The sequence below is a fragment of the Ceratotherium simum genome, chromosome 14 (genome assembly GCF_057802395.1).
Source record: "Ceratotherium simum simum isolate JZ-2026a chromosome 14, ASM5780239v1, whole genome shotgun sequence".
Taxonomy (NCBI): Eukaryota; Metazoa; Chordata; class Mammalia; order Perissodactyla; family Rhinocerotidae; genus Ceratotherium; species Ceratotherium simum.
This window is the reverse complement of record NC_141913.1, coordinates 46,124,474-46,145,057: the sequence shown is the minus strand read 5'-3', so window position 1 is coordinate 46,145,057 and position 20,584 is coordinate 46,124,474. Positions and strand designations below refer to the sequence as shown.

The 20,584-nt window shown below is 42.6% G+C and overlaps 1 protein-coding gene across 5 annotated transcripts in view; it reads right to left on the bottom strand.

The window, feature by feature from the left end:
• NEDD4L (NEDD4 like E3 ubiquitin protein ligase) overlaps positions 1-20,584 on the bottom strand; it is a 337,348-nt gene that overhangs the window by 78,021 nt on the left and 238,743 nt on the right. For all 5 annotated transcript variants that reach the window (XM_014781457.2, XM_004422576.3, XM_087439274.1 and 2 more), the window contains one exon: positions 7,092-7,142. In XM_014781457.2, coding sequence (XP_014636943.1) covers positions 7,092-7,142 — 51 coding nt within the window. The remainder of the gene's footprint in view (positions 1-7,091; positions 7,143-20,584) is intronic.

Sequence of the window (20,584 nt, the reverse complement as noted above, 5' to 3'; positions counted from 1 at the left end):
CAGACATAATGCTACTGCATACTTAATAGACTACAGTAGAGTGCAAACATAACTTTTATATGCACCGGGAAACCAAAAAAGTCATGTGACTTGCTTCACTGCAATATTCACTTTATCTCTGCAATATCTCAGAGGTATGCCTGCATATTCTCTAGACTGTTCTCACTAAGGCAGTAAAGTAAACTCAGACATTTTGGAAATATTTTCTAAAAAAAAAAGTTTCCAAATATACATCACTTATAATGGAAAATTTATTAATCAAGAATACTATTGCGGTATTTCTTCCTTTTTTCATTTATTTAACCAACACAAAATTTTAGAACAATACTCATGTGAAATACATGTGGATACAACATGGTACCTTTCCTTAGGGTTACAACCATGTAGGAGGGGCCATCATATCAACAAATAACTAGAATCTAAGGCAGAACAAATTCACCGACATGTGGAGGATACGTTCTGTGAGACTTGGGGTGGAGGGAACAGACTGATTTTGACTTCAGGAAGAAAACAGTTTTCAGATGTGTGGTCAGATCCGAGAAGAATGGGAAAGATTTGATAGGTGGAGAATTGGGAGGAAGGGTAGTTCAAGCTAAGGAAATCAACAGCTTGAGTAAAGCTACAGGATCATTAGCAGGCATGAGGAATTGGGGAGCAGTAGAGAGCACACGAGAGCGTGAACAGAGAAAAGTGGAGCTGACAGCGACTCTGAAAACGAAACTGTCCATATGCTACACAGTTTAAATGACAGACACCACACAGATCAAGAGGCAGAGCTCCAAGGTCTGTCCTGACTTTGTTACTTACAGAGCCCAGTGGCCAAGGGCAAGTTCCTGACCTCTCTGTGCCTCATGTCCTCATCTACAAAGCGGAGCAGTAACAGCATGTTACGCACAGGATTGTGAGGACTGAACCAATCACTTCAGCTGGTATACACAAAGTCCTCACAAGGGTGCTGGGGACACTTAACAATGACCATCATCACCATCAGCCAACTCTACATTTTCACGTCACTTGTGAGTATTGCCAACTCAGTACTACGTAGGACATTACAAAATGAAAATTCACCTCCATGAAAATTCTCTAGCCCAAACAAGATGGTGATTTTGTAGATAACTATAGGATTCTCTTGGCGTTATCCAGGTTCCAATTTGATCATATTCTCTGAAGAAAAGTCCAGTGGAAATTGCCAGGACAGCACTGCCCATGTTCCTGGTAGAAAGCCATCTCAAACAGATTGATGCTAACAGTATTATTGGCCAAAATGGATGCTGCTGTCTCCTGACCCAGGGCATGAGCATTCAAAAGAAAATCTTTTGGATACACAGCGCTTCCATCTTAAAAAGTTTAATTGCTTTCAGAACTGCAGTCACTGTGACATACAGTGAGCTAAACAGTTTTGTAGGCAAATGGAAGGGAATGGCCCTACCAGGACACTAGACTCAAAAGCTGCATGCAACCCTCAAAAGCACCCAAGCCTTAGGCTAAGCCCACCTGCCCCAGGCCCTTGACTACATCACACATCACTGATGGAGACCCAGGGTCTGGTCCAGCCCTGGCACCAATCAGCTGAACACTGGGCAAGTCACCTCTCTCTCTGGGCCCAGGTGTCCTCACCTGTAAAATACAGGGAGTGGATAAAGGGGCTCTGAAGTCCCTCTAAGCTCTATGATACTGAATTCTGTACCTGTGAGAGGGAACGATTACCCTGCTATCAGTCGTAAATATAAAAGGTGTGCGCATCATCTGAGTTACCCTCAAGTACAGTTAAGGCACCAAACAATACCACCAGCCTGGAAATGCCTCCCTCTAGGAAAACAGATTCTAAAGTTACCCATGGTTGCCTTGAGTAGCACTTGACTAACACAGGAGAAATTCATGTTTTTAAAATAGCTCTCTCTACCCCAGTGCATTCCCATGGATGCAGAGATTTTGTAGCTGGGCAGGGGTGGGTGAGCTGGGGGCTCAAAGGGCAGGGGAGATGCACCTGACAAAGGAAGAGGCGTAATAGGCAAACACCTGCCAGAAATATCATCCTGTTGTTAATACAAGTCTTGTAGTTATTTTAGTCCCTAATTAATTAGCCAAGACAAGTCACAAAGCATTGCATGAACTTTCAGGCAATGATGCACTGAATTTAACAAACAGATGTAAAAAGGAGTTTTTTAAAAAAACCAACAATTATAGTACAGGTACAGCTAAGTTTACTCTTAGTGCCCTGACACAAAAGAAGAAAAAAGGAGCTGTTTCAACTATAGTGCAGATGTCAGGCTGGCAGGCCAACCACCACCTTCCTAAATGACAGTCTCGTCTCTTCCACATGCCTCCAGTGTGTCACGCTGCCCACATCTCCCAGGTAACATGCATGTCACCATGGTCGGCGGTGCCTCTGCTCAGGGAACGCCACGGAACAGCTAAGATGTGATTCACAGAGCTGGATGGAAACTTGGTATCGTCTATGCGAATGCCCTCATTTTATAGGTGAGAAAACACAGGCTCAGAGGGGATTACTAACTTATTAAGGTTACCAAGGCGACTCGCTCATCTCCCAGATCGGAGCCAACAAATCCCGAGAGATCTTTTAAAGCCTGACCTTTGGAGACTTCCGTAAATATGAATTCATGTTTTCTTAATTCTTGGACCTGCATAAAGGGTCAGGCTACTAACCTCATTTACTCTCCCCTATTCCCTCTTTTTTACTCACGCCCACCCTCAAAAATAAATAAAATGGAAAAGAAATATTCAGCTGAGTGGCAAATTTGGAACAGAAGCAAAGGCAACAGAGGTCCCTACCATTCCAGACTCCTTGGGTCTTATTTTCTATCCTTTTTTTCCCCACAAATAAAACTAGGAGAATTGAGTCTGAGGGCCAAGAATGAAAGCGAATCACATTCTAAGCTTATTGTCTTTCATCTGGAAGCATTTGATAAATATAAAGCACTGAGGAATCCACGAATTCCCCCCAAGGGGGAAAAAGAAGTGTGTTTTCTGTCTCATTATCACTCTTTCCTGTTTAGGGGACAATGACGGAGCTGACACTGGCCTTCTCCGGCCACTGGGGTCGATGATCGAGGCAGTGACTCTAACACGCAGAGTGCGCCCCGGCTTCACACCACCCTCCCCGCCTGCCTCTCTGTTCCCAGCGGCCTCCTTCGCTTGTCTCCCGGGCAGAGCTCCCACCTGGACTCGCATGCAAGGCCCAGCAGGGCACGTAATTAATCCAGGGACCCAATATTGGGCAGTGGGCCGAGGAGGACCGTGTGCGCCAGGTCTGAGATGCCAAAGAGACTGTAACTTTGCAGTGTGCGTCCATGGAAGGGTCCACTCCTAAACCAGCCCACTGAGAGGTAGGGTCACTCAGACCTTCTAGTCCTCCTGGTAGGCTTCTTGGGGTCAGGGAATTTATAGCTGCAAATAAGGGCAGCTTAGGAGAGCCATTCCTAAGAATTTAAAAGCAAGGTTTTACATTGCGAACACCAATATCCACTGGCAACTGCACCAACAGGCCTCTAGAATTTCAGCAAGGGAAGAAGGTTCTTCAGCAAACATCAATTACTAGGTCCAAAATACTTCTTTTTCAAAAACACACAGGCAAACAACACAAAATAGGCTATTTAAATTATTAAAAATAATTTCCTAACAATCATGACAGATTACACTAAGTTTAGTTCTGCTGTCTTGAATCTTCTCCATCAAGCTCCAGATATAGAAAAGAACTTCACGCAAATGTTGGCAACTTCTTAGACTAGCATCAAGGCAGAGATGATTTTTTTTTTAAAGAAATAAAGGTTCACGGTACCTTGGGGCAACAAGATAAAGCCTCATTCCTTGCTTAAAATGTCTTATAATTTAAGTGCACATATATGTCAACACAGAGGCACAGCAATTAGGAATTTTGCTAACAGAGATTTAAAAAATACTAATAAAAAATAACTTCTATCTTAATTTCTGTGATTCCAAATTTCTGAGCCTTTTCTTATTACTTAAATATTCTTGGTATATTAGACATGCAGAACTAGAGAGAAATAGTCTCAAGTAGGGGAAAAAAGCTGAATGAAGAATCAGCAAGTAAAACTGCTGGGTTTGGGAATCCCTCCACCCACAGTCCCCTCTAATGGCCAAGAATTATCTGAGGAAAAGGGAACCCAGAATCATACATTTTTTTATCCAAGCCAGGAAACTCAGGTCTGATCCTCACATGCACCATCCAATATGGTACCATTTGCCACATGTTGCTTTTTAAATTTAAATTTTAATTAATTAAAATAAAATAAAATTATCAATTCAGTTCCTCAGTCACATTAGCCACATTTCAAATGCTCAACTACCACATGTGGCCACCGTAACGGGTGGCACTGCTAAGCTACATGAGGGAGGAACTTGCTTCACTGATTTTTCCTCAGGTATTAGAATCATTCCTATCAGCAAATATCTACTGAAGGAATAAATTCTCTATCAGTGAATGGGGCTGTATAAAATTAATTAATAATCAAATAGCCAGTCAGATTCCTTAAACCTTGAAAAGCCTTGGGTAGGTTGGCAATGGCAACTTTACTACCACATTACTGCTTTCCATTATGTTCTCTCATTACAAATAAAACAATCTTCCTAATTTATCTAAAATTTGATTTTGACAAATATTGAATCCATAGGCCATATATAATAAGTTGTTTTGACAACGGTCATGTAGTTATCAAGAAAAGAGCGTCTATTATTTACTCCAAAACGTATATTCAAATGCTAACATCCATTTTACACACCCACACTTGTGTTATCACACAAAATATGACAATGTGCGATTTTCCCATGAGTGTCCTAAACATATGATAAAATAGACAGTCATGCACCGCATAATGATTGACGTTTAGGTCAATGATGGACCACATACATGATGGTGGTCCCATAAGATTAGTACCATATGGCCTAGGTGTGTAGTAGGCTATACATAGGTTTGTGTAAGCACACTCTGTGATGTTTACACAATGATGAAATCACCAAATGATGCATTTCTCAGAATGTATCTCCATCGTTAAGTGATGTGTGACTGTACACACGAAAGCACCTCAAATGCTGGGCCCAAAGGCCATGTCCATTCAGAACATGCGCTAGGTGGGCTGCACCACCACTCAGAGGATAAAGGATGTACCTTCCCCATTCTCCTTTTGCTTCCTTTGTGGTCCATCTCCCAGGCTGTAGTTGGCTCCACAAAGCTAGTCAATTTTAAGTATGGAGATAGTGGCACTCCAATGTAAACTAACCTTCGGGCAGATGCAAAATTGGGAAGCTCCATTACTCAACTGGCTCAGCTCATGTAAAAGTACTCAGTCCTCTCTAGGCATTCATGTTCTACTCTCTTTAATTGGCTCATTTCTATTCTAGCCCTGAGCCCTGGCACCACTTTCTTCTTTAAAAGCTCACTCTTGCCTCCATCCAAATCCAAAGCTGAACTATTTCCTCTACTGACTTGGTCTCTAAGAGGAACATTCTTCTGTTTTCTGGGAGTCCCACCCAATCTTTCAAAATCAAACTGCACTCAATCACTCAAACAAGGGATGGCTGGACCAAGGTGTTTAAAGATTTCACTTACACGTCTTAGAGAATATTAGTTTATAATTTGCCTTGACTGAAACGTGGTTTTTATGTTAGGGAGAAGGGTGGTTGGGGTCACCCACTGAAGACTTGGCCAACCAACCAACATTGTCTAAAAGCATGAGGACACTACAGCTTCAACCTGAAGAGCATAAACAGAAGACCTACTGATGCAGAAATATGTGAGGAGTTTTTCCTCGCGAATGTTGCGATACCCACATCCTCTCAATGTGCCTTTAAGAGAATAATCAGGTTTCTGATGGCTTATGGAACCAGTCTTATGCACACGCATGCACCCTCTGCAAGCACCTACAGCTTCAGGTTTTTATACAGAAACAAACCAAAATACTTTAATGATATCATTTTTGCTTCCAATCTTTTGGAAGAGAATGCACTTGAAAGCTTTCTTCTCTAAGCGCTCCCCTGAGTAAATAAGAATAAATCGTTTGCTATCACATTCCTTCACAACGTATCTTCAAAGTTTCCTGGGTAAGACGCAGTCTTTCTTGGTATTGAACATATGGTAACAGCCACAATTTCAATGCAGTGGTAGGCTTACTAGGTGGTTTAAGTCATTTTAGTTTACAGACAATTTATGATATTTGCTCACACAAAGTCTTAATAAAATATATAACAAAATGACTTTGGAAGGCAGAAACATTTGACTTATCCTCTCTTAAGTGCTACTTAAGCCACTTTGTGCTGCCCGGGGGAAGAAGGGCCAGGAGGAGGGATGGAAGAATCTGGAAAACCCAAGCTGGAATACGAGATGATCTACTTTACACCTAGGCCTCCAGGTCCTGTCCCCACATTCTATCTATATTGCTTTCTGGAGCATGCAGGTGACACTTCTAACCTCAGTTACCAGTCAGCAGCCTCAGTTGTTCTGCTACTCATCTGAGCACAGAGAAAGTAGCAACACCAAACATGCTAGCTCAGTACAATTTTGGAAGCCAGCGTGGGTGTTTCCAGCTGACAAGTTCACTCAGAACCAACAGCATCTTCTGTCTCTGTGCTGAGAAAGCCATACACCCAACTCTGGGAAATACCAGCTTGGATAGAGGTAGCCCAAGAGAAAAAGCATGTGCAACTCTAGACAAAGGAAATAAATGTTTGTCTACACCCAAAGGATGAATCTGAAAGCAAAGACATTCCATTGACAAGAAGGAGAGGTTAGACAGAAGAAAGGTAGCTGTTTTGTATGATGTGACAAAGGAAGACTAGTGACAAAAGACTAGCGGAAGAGCAGAAGAGAAAGGAGCTGGCGATGCTGACTGGCATACCTGTATGATTCAGGTACACCTGATTTTTACAATTAAGTTATCTCCTTCCTATCCCCTTGAAAGGACGACTTTCTAGAAGGGAACAGGGCCAGAGTATACTTTCTTTATTTTACCCTTCTCCATTGTATTGAGAAAATATCACTCTGAAAATACACATAAATGCAAACAATCAGAAACCATTGCTCACAGCATGCAAATAAAGCAAGTAACTGTCCTTACCGGGAGATGACTAAGCGGCACGTCCACCTGGCCCAGGAAGTCGTCTCGCGTCTGTTGAGAAGAGAGCAGAGAGTTAATATGTTTCCATCTATTAACTGAGTGTCAGTATTCTTAAAAATGTTTCTTTACAAATAGAGACAAAGGCTGGGGCCTGACACAGAGGTGAGGTGAGGACAGGTCAAAGGCAGAAGGCACAGACAGCTGTCACCTCGGAGATGGGTGAGCCCAAGGTCTCATACACCTGGATCCTTAGCTGCCTGAGACTCTGTTGGGCGTCTCTACCCAACAGAATGAAAACAGATCCTATCTTGGACCTGGGAGGCCTGTGATCGGTAAGGGGAGGGACACGTGGGACCACAGAGGGTTTGGGGGCACAGCTAGCCCAGTGTAAAGAGAAGACAGGAAAGAGGTGCTGGGAACATTTCAACCAATATTGATCAAGTGCTATAAACTCAAGAGCTCCCTGAGAACTGAGAGTCTAGGGAAAGAGCATCGAGTCTAGTTATTAATAAATCTTATAAATTACTTATCACAAAAAAATGGCCTCGAACTTTCAGCCTAGTAAGTACACTGCTTCAGAATCCAAGTTCATGGGTTAGTTACCGGTTAATTTTTGGACACACGTGCTTCTTCCTCTCTCCATCTACCACACAGCATATATCTTTCTGACTTAAAGAGACCTATCCTGAAATTCTGTTAGCTAACAACTATGGTGGTCATCACTTTGCAATATATAGGTGTATCAAATCAACACATTATACACCTTTAACTTACACAATGTTATATGTCCATTATATCTCAATAAAGCTGGGGGAGAAAAAGGGATTTGGGGGAAATTGGCCCTGAGACAGAAAAATAAACAAACAAATAAATAAATAAAGAGACGTAGTTGAAATTCATTTGGAGAAGCTCACAAGTTCCCTTTCAGACTCTGGGAGTCGCCTGGGTAGTCATAATGGGTTCAGGGGCCACTGGCCTAGACCACAGGGCGTCTGATAGGTCATGTCTACACTATGTCCTGCTGTTACAGTGTCTGTGTCACAGCCTCTGCCATTTAGATGACCTGAGGTGCAAATAGGAAGACGACGAGTTCTGTTGCCCTCACATAAAAACACGCATATTCTACCATATTCAAAATGTCTAAAAGCTGGAAAGTTCTTTAGATGTAATCAGACCCGACCCACAGCTGGCTTGAGGAAAAGCCCCAAAGAGAATTCAGACAGCCTAACTCCGAATCCTGGGCTCTTATTTCCACTCGTTGCCAGTTTATCATGAACTTTTCCAACTTACAGAAACTACTGTTCAAAGGTACTCGAAAAACTTCTCTTCTTACATTTAAAAAACATGAACAAGATTTATTGAAATGATTTGCTCCACGCTTAGGATTTCCTTTTAGGCAATTTAAAAAATCTGATTAACTAGAAAGCTCTGTCTCCTCTAAATGATGCATGAAAGATAATGACAAATCAAAGTTATCACTGGGTCAGGTGTGCATGAAGCACGAGACCAGCCCCAGTCCTTGTGATGAGATTCTCCTTTCTTCTGTTTTCTCAGTTCTATCTGCTACAACCCACCATGGAGGTCCCTCATCTAGCACAAGGCTGGACGGTGCCAATAAAGGCTGCGCATCTTAACAAAAGCAGCAGTCAGCAGAAAGCCCGGAAAAGGCAGACATCTTTGCTGTCCAAGGATTTAGGGAGCATTCCAGTTCTCAATTTGGCTGATTTAGATAAAGCTAGTAAAAATGTTAGTTAAAACTCGACAATCAAAAAAACAGAAGTATGTTGACTATTAACCATAAATTGTGTGTCTACCTAACGTGAACAGTCTGGTATTGCCACTTGTCTCCTTTCCCTTCCTGCTACCGATGCCAGTGCTGGGAAGAAAAAGGACACAGGGTGCAACCATGAGAAGGAGAGGACAATCTTACTCGAAGTTCTGTTCATAACCAGGTATCTTTGAAAGGTTACTCATCAATCATTAACCTAAGTGCATTGTAACAAAAATTCACAAAACATCTCCATGCCCATCTTGTTTTGCTAGGGAGATGTTAGATTTCTAAACTGATCAAATGGGTTCAGCTTTGCCCAAAGACACCAAAAGACAGGCACCTGCCTCTTAGGGCCACAGTAGCGAAGAAGGGACTGTGCCAAGGCTACATCTAATCCTCACAGCAACCGTAGGAGGCAGGCACTATTACCACACCCATTTTACAGACGGGGAGCCTAGGCACCAGGGAGGTGTGGGACCTGCCCAGAGTTCCTATCGTGGGCAGGTGGGTTCCAGAGTCTAGTTCTTAACTAATACTCTGTCCCTCATCTCAATAACGGCAGGAAAGCACAGCTGTGTGTTCAGCTCTGGGCTTCTCATTGGGATGCTGGCTCGAAACGGTGTGGATGAGAAGGGATTCTGATAATACAGTTTTATGCAACTTGGGGGGGGTGGTTCTGATAAAATGCCCGTTTGATATGTTATCTTTCACACTACCTCCTGTTCTGACTCTGTTCCTTCCCTCAAATGAAACAGTTTACTGAATTCCCCGAGGCACTCACTGGGAAGCTAGGCAGCTTTACTTCTACCTTGTCAAGTTTTCTCATTACATTTAAAAAACAATTTCTAAAACAGCCGAAATGAAGCAACCTCACCATTAAAGTAAACACAAGGCTCTTATTTTCTGATCTACGTCAAGGGCGATAGAATAAAATTATTTTTTTCAATAAAATAGGGATCAAGTTAGAACAGCGCATGGTCAAAAGGAACTGGCTTACATGAATGTTTCACCAGTCAACAGAACACGTGGGTGAGATCTAGGTTTCAAAACAATCCACTGTTGCCTAAACTATAGAAATTTCAGGCACTGTAAAATATTTAGGTTAATGACACTACACCAATTTTAAAACATGTCTTCAATACCACAGAAGAGATCCAATAGAGGATCAGAGAGTCTACCAGTGGCCTTTATGCCAAGATGAGAAGCAGGAATGTCTCAAGGGCACCCAGGTTTGATGGTGACAAAGTGAGGGAGGGTGTGCTGGTATGGTAAGATCCTCACCTGTGGGCCCCGGAAAAACATTTAAGGCCATCACAACATCCTTAGGTTGTGACTGCCACAGGATAACATTTTATACCAACATTATAAAAATACATTAATCAAATCTATTTTTAATAATTTCCATTACAAAATTATTTCCATCAAGCATCATGTTAACTATAAGAGCCTAGAAAAACCAAATTAATTCTGAGTCACACAGTGAATACTGGCATTTCTTGTGCTTATTTTTAAGTTGTAAATGCTGTCAATTTCAATCTCAATTACCTGTTGCACTATTCTAAAGGCTGAAAATGTGCAGGTTAGTAACACAATTATAAACGTTCCCTTCTGACAAGCCCTCAAATATTTTTCCAACATAATGACAATGTCAAACAAAGCCCCTGAAATGTCTTATAATGTGAAACACAAATCTATATTCCATTATTGGAAAAGAGAAAGAAATATACCAAACACTGTCTTCTCTCAGAGCTTACTCTCTCAACAGTGATTAACTACATCCAGGATCGCCAGGATCGCCCCTCTCTCCTTTAAAATAATGATTCCCTTTTAAATAAGGAAGGGGACAAGTGTGCGCCATGGTTGTGGAGAGATATGTGCCACCATGTGTGAATGCCACTGGAACCCAAAGCCTGCGTGGACTATAACAACAGCTCCAGTGAAATCCTATTACGGCCCCTGGGCATTTCCCAAAGCTCCCTGTGTACACGCTGGGCCAGAGCTGCCAAGCACTGAAGAGGACACCAGGCTTTGCTGTCCTCACAAAATAAATGAGACTCAATTTCTCACATCCATTCAGGAAACCACACAAACTTTTGATCTTTAGGTTAGACCTGTACTCCAAGGATGGGACCTGAACCTTACTACACACAGATGACCACAGAGGCCATGGTAAGAACAAGGCTGGGACATTGTGCATTTTACTTCGAAGCTGAAAGGGAGAGCAGACTGTGTGGGGAGAAAAGCAAGCAAGGGGTGCTCACAGGTAAAGCTAGGGTCACAAAGGCTCGTTAGGAAAGGAATATCTTGGAAGGTAAAATGACCCACACGTAACAATGGAGGCTACATAGTAAGGTGGTGTTTTTCAAACTGTGAGTTGCAATCCCACTAGTAGTCCTCAAGAAGTATTTTTACAAAACTAAATACAATAAAATAGAAAATATTAGTGCCTCACATGAAATATAAGTACTGTTTCAAGAAACTTGTTTCAGTTACATACATACACGAACGTGTGCACTAAGCTGTGATCTAAAATTAATTTCTGTTTGTGTGCCACCATCAAAAGTTTAAAAGCCATGCAACTACAGCAAACAAAAACCATCCAGTACTACCACGTGCCTGGGATTTCATCTTAGAAATCATTAAGTAGTGACTTCCAAGAAAATTATACTAGAATTTCTCAAGACAAATGGCAGAGAAATATAGAGGAACTAGAACATAAGCTCAGAAAAAAGAATTTAAGGTAAAAATACAGTATGATTAGATCTTTGTATATTACAAATTGAAGTAAACACAACTCTAACACTAAGCCAGAAAAATAACCTTCTATTTCCCATTAAACCATTAAACACAACTTCCTCATGTGCAGCTTCCTTCCAGAGCACGCGGCCCATGCTCAGGCACCAGTACTGACCAGACAGGAGATGTGTTCTATTTTTAGAGTGACTTCGGAAGCATGCACTCTGAATTATCTAAATAACGAATGGCTTGAGAAAATTTTACAGAAGCTTTTAGACAAAATGTGACAAATACAGTAACTCTTCAACCAGCTTATTGTCAGAAGAGTAACCTGAATGTCAAGATGCATTTAATTTTAGGCACTGTCTCATTCTTCACTAATGCATGAAGTCGGTTTTGTCGCATACAAAAGGAAGGAAGAAGATTCTTGTTTCTCCTTCCACTTTGATATACTCGGCCTCTGTCATGCCGACAGAACGGCTGTGGCTCAAGAAGAAACAGAGTGAGTCTGGCCTCCACCCACACTGTGCATTGCATAATCCAATGTTTCACCACCTGGAGCCTCTGGCTTAAGGTGAACTGTTTCAAAACACATTGTTATCAAAGTTACCCTAACCAAATAGTCAAGTGGCATTCTACTAAAAATAAAGAAAAAGGTGTAATGATGAAACCCTCTCTGAATGCACATGCTCTTACTAAAATTCACTTGATATGCACCAGAACACAGCAAACAAAACTCAGATACTTTTTCATAAAAACATGGACAGCTTTCACACCGCCAACCCCTCTGCCACTTAAGTGTTTAAAGGTTAGGGACGAGACCTCTCATTCACTAAGACAGAGTAAGGTGTGTCCTGGAGACACTGGCTCTTATTTATAACAACAAACAAGACCTCCATGTCAACAAGATGTCAGAGCAAACTCACAGGACTTTTACAGGCTCCCGTAAATCATGCTGGGAAGGCAGGCAGAATGTAACCATGCCGGCGAATGTGCCATCATGAAGACCATCTATTTTAAGGGACATTTTACTTGAAATTCAGAAGACAACACAGAGGGGTAGACAGAGCAAAGAACCACCGTGCTGGCCAAGACTGAACCACCACAGCTCTGCAACAGCAGCCTCACTTTCATCCAGGAGCATAACCAGACCAGCGCTGACTGGGCTGCGAGAACTATTTCACGGGCTCAAAGGGAGTCCGGCTGCCGCAGGTACCCGGGTATGTCAGGGGATGAGATGGGCTTGACGGCCCCTCCTCCTTCTGGTGAGTGGACGCGAACCAGGAACACTCAGTCCTCTCGCTGCTCCAAACAGAAGCATATTCCAGGCCAGGGCTCAACTGAGGGCCACAGGAATTGCAGCTTTTTGCAACAGGAGCACTTGATAATCTGAACTCAACATCCAGTCAACTCCAGGGGAGCTGATTCTTTCCAGGGGAAAGAACTTTGGGAACCGGACACACGCGATGTGAGCAGCACTGTTGAGCTTACTGGCTCCTTCAGGCAGGGGTCACCCACAGCTCTGTGCTCTGCTGTGCTAGGCCCTAAAGGCGCAGAGATCGGGTGCCCTTATCCCCTAGGGAGAGAAGCTAACCAGCCTGGTGCAACAGAAACATAATGCGAGCCACATACAGAATTTGAAAATTTCTAAGTCACATTCAAAAAGTAAAAATTAACAGGTGAAACTAATTCTAATAATGTATTTTACTCGACCCTATATATCCAAAATATTATCATTTCAACATGTAATCAATATAAAGATTATTATTAAAATATTTTACATTCTTCTTTTCACACTAAATCTTTGAAATCTGGCAGGTATTTCTTGCTTATAGCACACGTCAGTTTGGACTAGCCACATTTCAGGTGCTTAACAGCCACCCGTGGCTAGTATCTGCAGCTCTGAAAAGAAAGTCGCCACACAACACAATAGCCACCACATATCAGAGGCATGCACAGAATCCTGCAGGAAGACCACAGAGGAAGTGGCTAATTCTGCTGAGGGTCAAGGGCAAGGATGACTTTATGAAGGACATAATCTTCAAGCAGGGTCATGGAGCAGGAGTTTGCCAAGAGGATGGATGGGGGAGGGAAGGGAATGGTTTGCAAGCAGAGCATGAGCCTAAAGCCGTGAGGTCCTGAGAAGGCCTGGTGGGGAGCGGGTGGAAGGTCCATGCGGCAGGGTGTGGGGAAGAAGGGGCGGTGGGAAGAGAAGATGAGGCGGGGTCTGCAGGGCCTTGTGTGGCTTGCTCATGTGCGAGAACGGCGTCCTAGAGGAAGAGAAGAAAAAGGAGCATGAGGACATTAAGGAGAGAACAATTGGCAAGGACTGCATTTTAGAAAGGTCCCCTGACAGCTGGAGGGAGAATTTATTGGAGGAGAAAGAGTACTCAGGAGAGTGTTAAGTTGTTCAGATGCGGCTACATGAGGGTCTGGACCACTCGGGAAGATGGAAGACGCAGTGTTCATTCCGAAGTGTTCTGCTCCTGGACTCTCCTTGTCAGCAGGGAGTTTGTTCCCCATGTGATGAGGGAATAAGTAAGATTATGCATGTGAAGTCCTTAACACAGTGTCCATCAGGAATACTCAGGAGCCAATGTTACCGTTAATAAAGCAGCAACAAGGAGAGCATCGCTGCTGACTTGATAGTGACATAAAGCAAAGGCAGAAGATGGTGGAAGAAAAGGCCACAGAAGGGAAAGGTGCGGCCAGGGCACTGCTGTCCTATCAGGAGCAGTGGGGATGTCTGCAGGACACAGACTATCATTAGCCCCAACATGTGTCACTCTGTGATGTTCATCTCCTTTATTTTCCTATTTGTAAAAAGAAGTCTTCCCCTTCAGTCCAGACGTGCTTGGTGACAGAGAGCTGGGACAACTGATGATAATCTACAATTGTGTATCTTTTTAGACAAAGGAAAAGGCTCCAGCTTGTCACCCCTACAGGGTTTGGGGCATGGCCTGGCATCACAATTATCTGTTACATTTGCTTCATAGCTGTCCAGCTGCACAAAAGCTCCCACACAAACGACACTGACAGTTTCTTAGAAGGCTAGTTTAATCTTGTAAAAAATGCAAATATAGGAAACCCTTAGGCATGACTGTCATTCCTTGTGAAAGGAATGCTAAACTAATTTGTAGAATAAACTAAAAATTTTTAATGAATATATCTGCTAAAAATAAGGTAAACACTCACAATTCTACTTGTTACAAAGGAAACTGACCTGAATTAACTTCAAAGTTAATTTAAAAGGAAAATGTGTCACTGGGTTCATTTAATGACACAATATTGTTTAATTTTGTGCTTTTTTTAAAAAAATATTTATTTATTTAGTGTGTGTGAGGAAGATCAGCCCTGAGCTAACATCCATGCCAGTCCTCCTCTTTTTGCTGAGGAAGATTGGCCCTGAGCTAACATCTGTGCCCATCCTCCTCCACTTTACATGCCACCACTGCGTGGCCCGACAAGCGGTGCGTCGGTGCGCGCCCGGGATCCGAACCCAGGCCACCAGCAGCAGAGCGCGCACACTGAACTGCTACGCCACGGGGCCAGCCCTGGTGCTTCTGATTTTATCATACAACTGTTTTAATTTCTCAATATTTCAGGATAATTTGCTCAGGTTAAGTGTTTCATTTCTTCTCTGGAGAAGTTTTAAAATCAAATTTTCTGCAAGCAATTTTAATAAATTTATAAATGAAAAAAGTAAAGACACTTCTAGAGGCTGTACTTTCTCGCTTAATTTAGCAACCAAAGAATAGACCTTAATAACCTGAAATAATCCACAACAGACACCTTTAGTAATCAATGCAGTGTCAAGGAATGATTTGGATAAGAGGGAAAGGTGAATTTAAGTACAGGATGGGTTCAATGTCATTTTTATAGTTTAATTTCATTTACATGCTTACTGCTTATGAGCTCTTCCTCATATATCTCAGAGCATTTGAAACTAGCAGTCCACTTCCTTGCATGGCTGGCCAATGCCTGGGATGTGTGGAATACCATATTCAAGCAAGCAACAACAGACTACATGTAACACAAACGCAGTGTGGGCTCATCCTTGGCATTTTAGTGAGTGTCGACTCTGAACCAGGTTCTACAGGTTCATACAAGGACACTAACACAGCCTCGATATGAAGTTTGGCATCCCAGGTAGATCCAGGTATGATTTGTTTCTTTTCTGCATTGGCCATACTTTGGCTGAAATGATATCTCTGGCCAGTGGACGCCATCAAAGTTTGCTGGGAACAGCTCCAGCTGTACTCTGGTGAGAACTTCAAGACTGCAAAGAATAATAAGCAAACGCATAGCTCACCTATCATGTGTCAGAAACCGTTATTAGCAGGTTAAGAAACTTGCCCAAGGTCACTGAGCTAGTAAGTAGGAGCCAGAATGTGAACCCCGGAAGTCTGGCTCCAGAGTCCATGCTCTCACCACCATGATAAAGAGCCTGTAACTCCATATACCAGGGTATTAAGGAAAACCATGAACAGGTTCCCCTCTCACCCTCAGAAAACTCGAGTTTGCTATGCTGCAGACACAAACACCACACGCCCTCAGGGGTTGCAATGTCAGATACAGTTTTCGCCATCTGTGAACTCCTAAGGAACAGAAACTTGGCATTATTTGTCACGAGCAGATTCTTACATGTGTCCTTCTTTCCTTATCTATATTCTAAAACAAAAATGAAATAAGTAAAGTATAACTTTGAAAGAAACGAAATGGAGCTGAATAATTTTTCTTTTTTTACTAAGCATTCCCTCCCAATATCTTTTAAAGTAGAGCTCTTTAAACTGGAGCATGCATACCCCTGGGGATATATAAAGACTTTCCAGGGGCCTCGGGCATGGGCAGTTTTAAAGAAATCATTTTCTAGATCCTTCCATATATCCTCTTCCCTAAACCCCACCTGCCTGAGAACACTGTCTGTCTTCTGCTGCCTCTCTTTTCCTAAATCACAACCCCCTTCTCCCACTTTCCAAAGAAAGGTGTTCTGCTCATCCTTCCTGAAGCTTACCACGGTGCGTTTTGCTGGGTATAAAAACCCCTGGAGCACAAAACCAAGGGGAGGTTTAAAAATGCACAGCTCCTGAGGAGCAAACAGAGCTGAGAGAACAGGGAGGGGATACCATCCTACCTCACCTGGGCCACAGGCTCATGGAATGATGATGTCTTACATATCTACCAGTCATCCACCTAATTTTCTTATTTATTTGATTTCAAAAATGAAGTCAGATTTTTTGACAGGAAATAACCCTGATATGGCTGACTGTTTTTAACAATAAGAATTGATTTCGTTAATTCAATTTTATGGCAGATATCTTCCATAAAATGAGCCATATCTGCAATCACAAAATGAAAAAATCCAAAGTACTAGATACACTATGAAATATTTTTAAAGCACACATGCATACTCAATATACTGGAAATCGCATCTTTTTCAACTCTGGATTAAACTTATTAAGTTACTGATAAATTATAGATGTCAAAAATGTGTGAGAAACAATTCCTCAAAATGCTTTACAAGGTTTACTAAGCAAAAATGTTTGGAGAGTATAGTTTAAAGCATACACTCTACCATAACACCAGGCCATTAACTAGGCTGTTATTAAAAAGTTTCCCTCAAAACTCATTAAGCATTTAAAGCTTTCTCCTCCAGGGTACAGGATTTTTAAATGGCAGCAATGAAAATGAAAAATTCCTCCTTTCTACATACAATGTTGGTGAGAAAATAGTCTGGAGAGGAAAACTTCAAAGCTTTGTGAAAAATTAAGCAAATGGTTACATGTACCTGAAGAATAAATCACTTAAAATAAGGAATTTGAAGGATGAGGAGAAATACACATTAATTTATGATTCTAGCAGGTGCAAATTTAAGACCAGAGTGGGGGCCTTCTTCCACTCCCTACAATCTACTGAGGACGTACTGGGAAATAAGCCAACTCCTCCTCCTTCCAGTCTCTTTATGACAGAATAACACCAGCAGGTATCTGAGTAAGGTCCTTGGGAGCAGAATGAGCAGGACTGAAGTGTAGAGTTAATCAGGGCTCTCAGGCCTGGCTGGACATTGGAATCTCCCGGGAAGTTCTAAGAACACCGGTACCCAGACCTCGCCTGAGACAATTACATTGCTGGTAGAAGGGCTCCGACACAGGCATGCCATAAAAGCTCACCAGCTTATTCTTATCTGTGGCCAGCGTTGACAACCACTGAGTAAACCTCTTGGTTTTCCTTGTTCACAAAAGAGAAACTGTAATTACCTGTTAATCTGGTAGAACTACACTGATGAGCAAACATATTAACTTGCAATCTCTGGTAGTATAAAACAGTTTGTTTCCTGCCTCCCCTTCCCCGTCTCCCCTCATTTGTGCCTCTACTGTCCTCCCAAATGAGAAATAGCTGGGCCCATTTACACATGTTGGTAAATATAACTGCCTGGGCCGGGAATGTGGATGAGACGGGGGAGGGGGATGCATTTTTGGCTGCCCCTGTTTGGAACCCTAGCCCTCTGGCCTGACAGGGCTGGGATATTAATAGGAATAAGCCTCACAGGTGCATAGACAAAGCACATGGATTTCACCGGTCATGGCCAAGGGCTATCTGCCTGCCTCTAATACTGGGCCTAAAAAGACAAATCCCATTTCAAAACAGAACCAGAGAATGTCATCCTCAAGAGGGACCTCAAAAGTCATTTAGTGCAACAAACACCTGAGACTCATCTCTCTCCAGCCCTCTCAAGTGGTTGCTCACCCTGCCTAGTTCTGAACATCATCAGTGATGAGGAGCTCACTACCTACTGCAGAAAGGTGTGGGTTTTGGACGCATTTGAGCCTGGTTTAAAATCCCATGTCTATCTATAAGTAGCTGAATAACCAAAGGCGAGTTTCTTAATCACCACCAAAGGTCCATTTTCTCATCCGTAAAATGGGAATAAAAACAACTTTATCTTGCATAGTCAATGGATACTAAATGGGACAATTAGATTCAATAAATGTTATTCCTAACCCAGGGCTTCTTAATCTCAGCCCTGTTGGCATTTTGGACCAGATAATTCTTTGCTGTGGAGGGCTGTCTATTCTATGCTTTGTAGGGTTGTTAGAAGCACCTCAGCCTTTACCCACAAAACCCAGTAGCACCTCCTGTCCCCCAGATGTCACAACCAAAAATGTCTCAGGATACTGTCAAATGTTTGGGGCGGGGGGTGGCAGAGAACTGCCCCCAGTTGAGAACCACTGTCCAACTCCGCTTCCGTCCCTATGTGCCGTAAGGTGTTCATGCCATCTTTGGGCAATTCTGTAAGAACATTCTGGTGATCTGGTGTTCATTTTTCTTTAACTCCCACCTCCTTGAAGCACCAAGGAAGATGGAAGAGTAACTTAAGTTTCTACAGCTAGAAAGTGGGAAAGCTGGGATTTGAATCAAAGTCCTTCTGAATCCAACACCTTTGTTTCTATAATACTGTGTTATCTCTTAGAGGCTCATCTCTCTACATTGTGATGGGATGGCTTAATCACTTATGTGAAGAAAGTTATCACGTCTTTATCCTTCAGCTGGTTTCCTTTCCACCCCCGAGTATTTTACACAAGAGACGTCTGCAAGCAAAGGGACATGTACCATATGACTTCCTAATTAATGGGTAAAACAGAGTGTGACATAGTTCACTACGTGGCTGCCAGGAAAACCCCTGAGAAGCTGAGACTGAAGGCTGGGCTCCTAGCCTGACTGAATTGTGTTTAAATCAACTGCAGTTATCAGGAACTGAAGCTCTGGGTCAAAATGTTTCCAGAACAAGCAACTGTGTTGCACAGGCCTATAACTGGGAGCATACAGTGCGGCTGCCGTCAAAGCCACGACGCCCTAGGACATGGGAGAAAGAATGTGAGCATAATTTAAATAAAAGTCAGAGAGGAGAAAAATGCCCCACATACTCCCTTCCATGTCTTATCAAAAGTCTTGAACAATCAAACCACCAAAGACAGAACTAGCATTCTAGGTGCCAAACTTTGTCTTTACTTATGCCTCAAAACACAAGGTAAACCTGGGAGAGGAAAGCTGTGGCTTTTTCTAAGAATCACTGGGGACCCCACTCAAGTGCCCGTACGCTGTACAAGAAGTGGACGCCTATCACACCATTTGTAAAACCCACCAGCGCCAGAACTAGGATGAGGCTATCAAGGCCCCAAGAGCAGGGCTGCCCGATGCTGACAGCAAGCACTTACTTCAACTCTGCACTCTAGATGCCTCTCTTGCCCCACCTGAGTCCCTGCCCTGAAACCCACATTTGCACTGTATGCCCTGCATTGATGGCAAAAAAGAGGGAAGTACTATCAAAAAAAGAGAAGTATACAGTATAGATGCACGTGTTCTAAATCACAGGTGTGGATCTGAAGTGCACCAGGGAAAAGAACCCTCACAGGTTCTTTTAGACCCTTGGGTGCTAATCCTGGTTCAGGAACTAACCAGTTGGATTACTTTGGGCACTAAGCCGTCACTGGACCAGGTTCCTCATCTGGAAAATGGGGCTATGACCACCTGTCCTTCCTATTTCAAAAGCTGTTACACACCCCAAATGTCAGTGTATGTGGAAGGCTTGTGCAAGTTGCTCCTGAATGTTGTTAAGCTACTACTACTAGCGAATATTTTAAATTCAGTGTTGAGAAGTGGAAGGAATAGTGGGGTCCCTGCCAATACTGGCCAATTAGAAAGCAAACAGCTATTTTCAAACTTGGTGGTTCAATCAGCCTGGTCTCCAATCAAAAAACTTCTCTCATGTTGCCAAGAGTTCAGCACAAGAAACCCTGTTCTTTCCTGTGAGGGCAAAACACACAAAAGAGCTTTAAAAATGAAATGGACTGTTATCAAGTTAATTATCCCTTAAAAACTGAACACAGGAAAATGAAATGTAACGTTAATGACCAAGATGGAAGACTAAGACTAAAAAGCTTGGTATAAGCTTACAACTGGCCTCTTTTCCTTGTTTTTTCAAAAA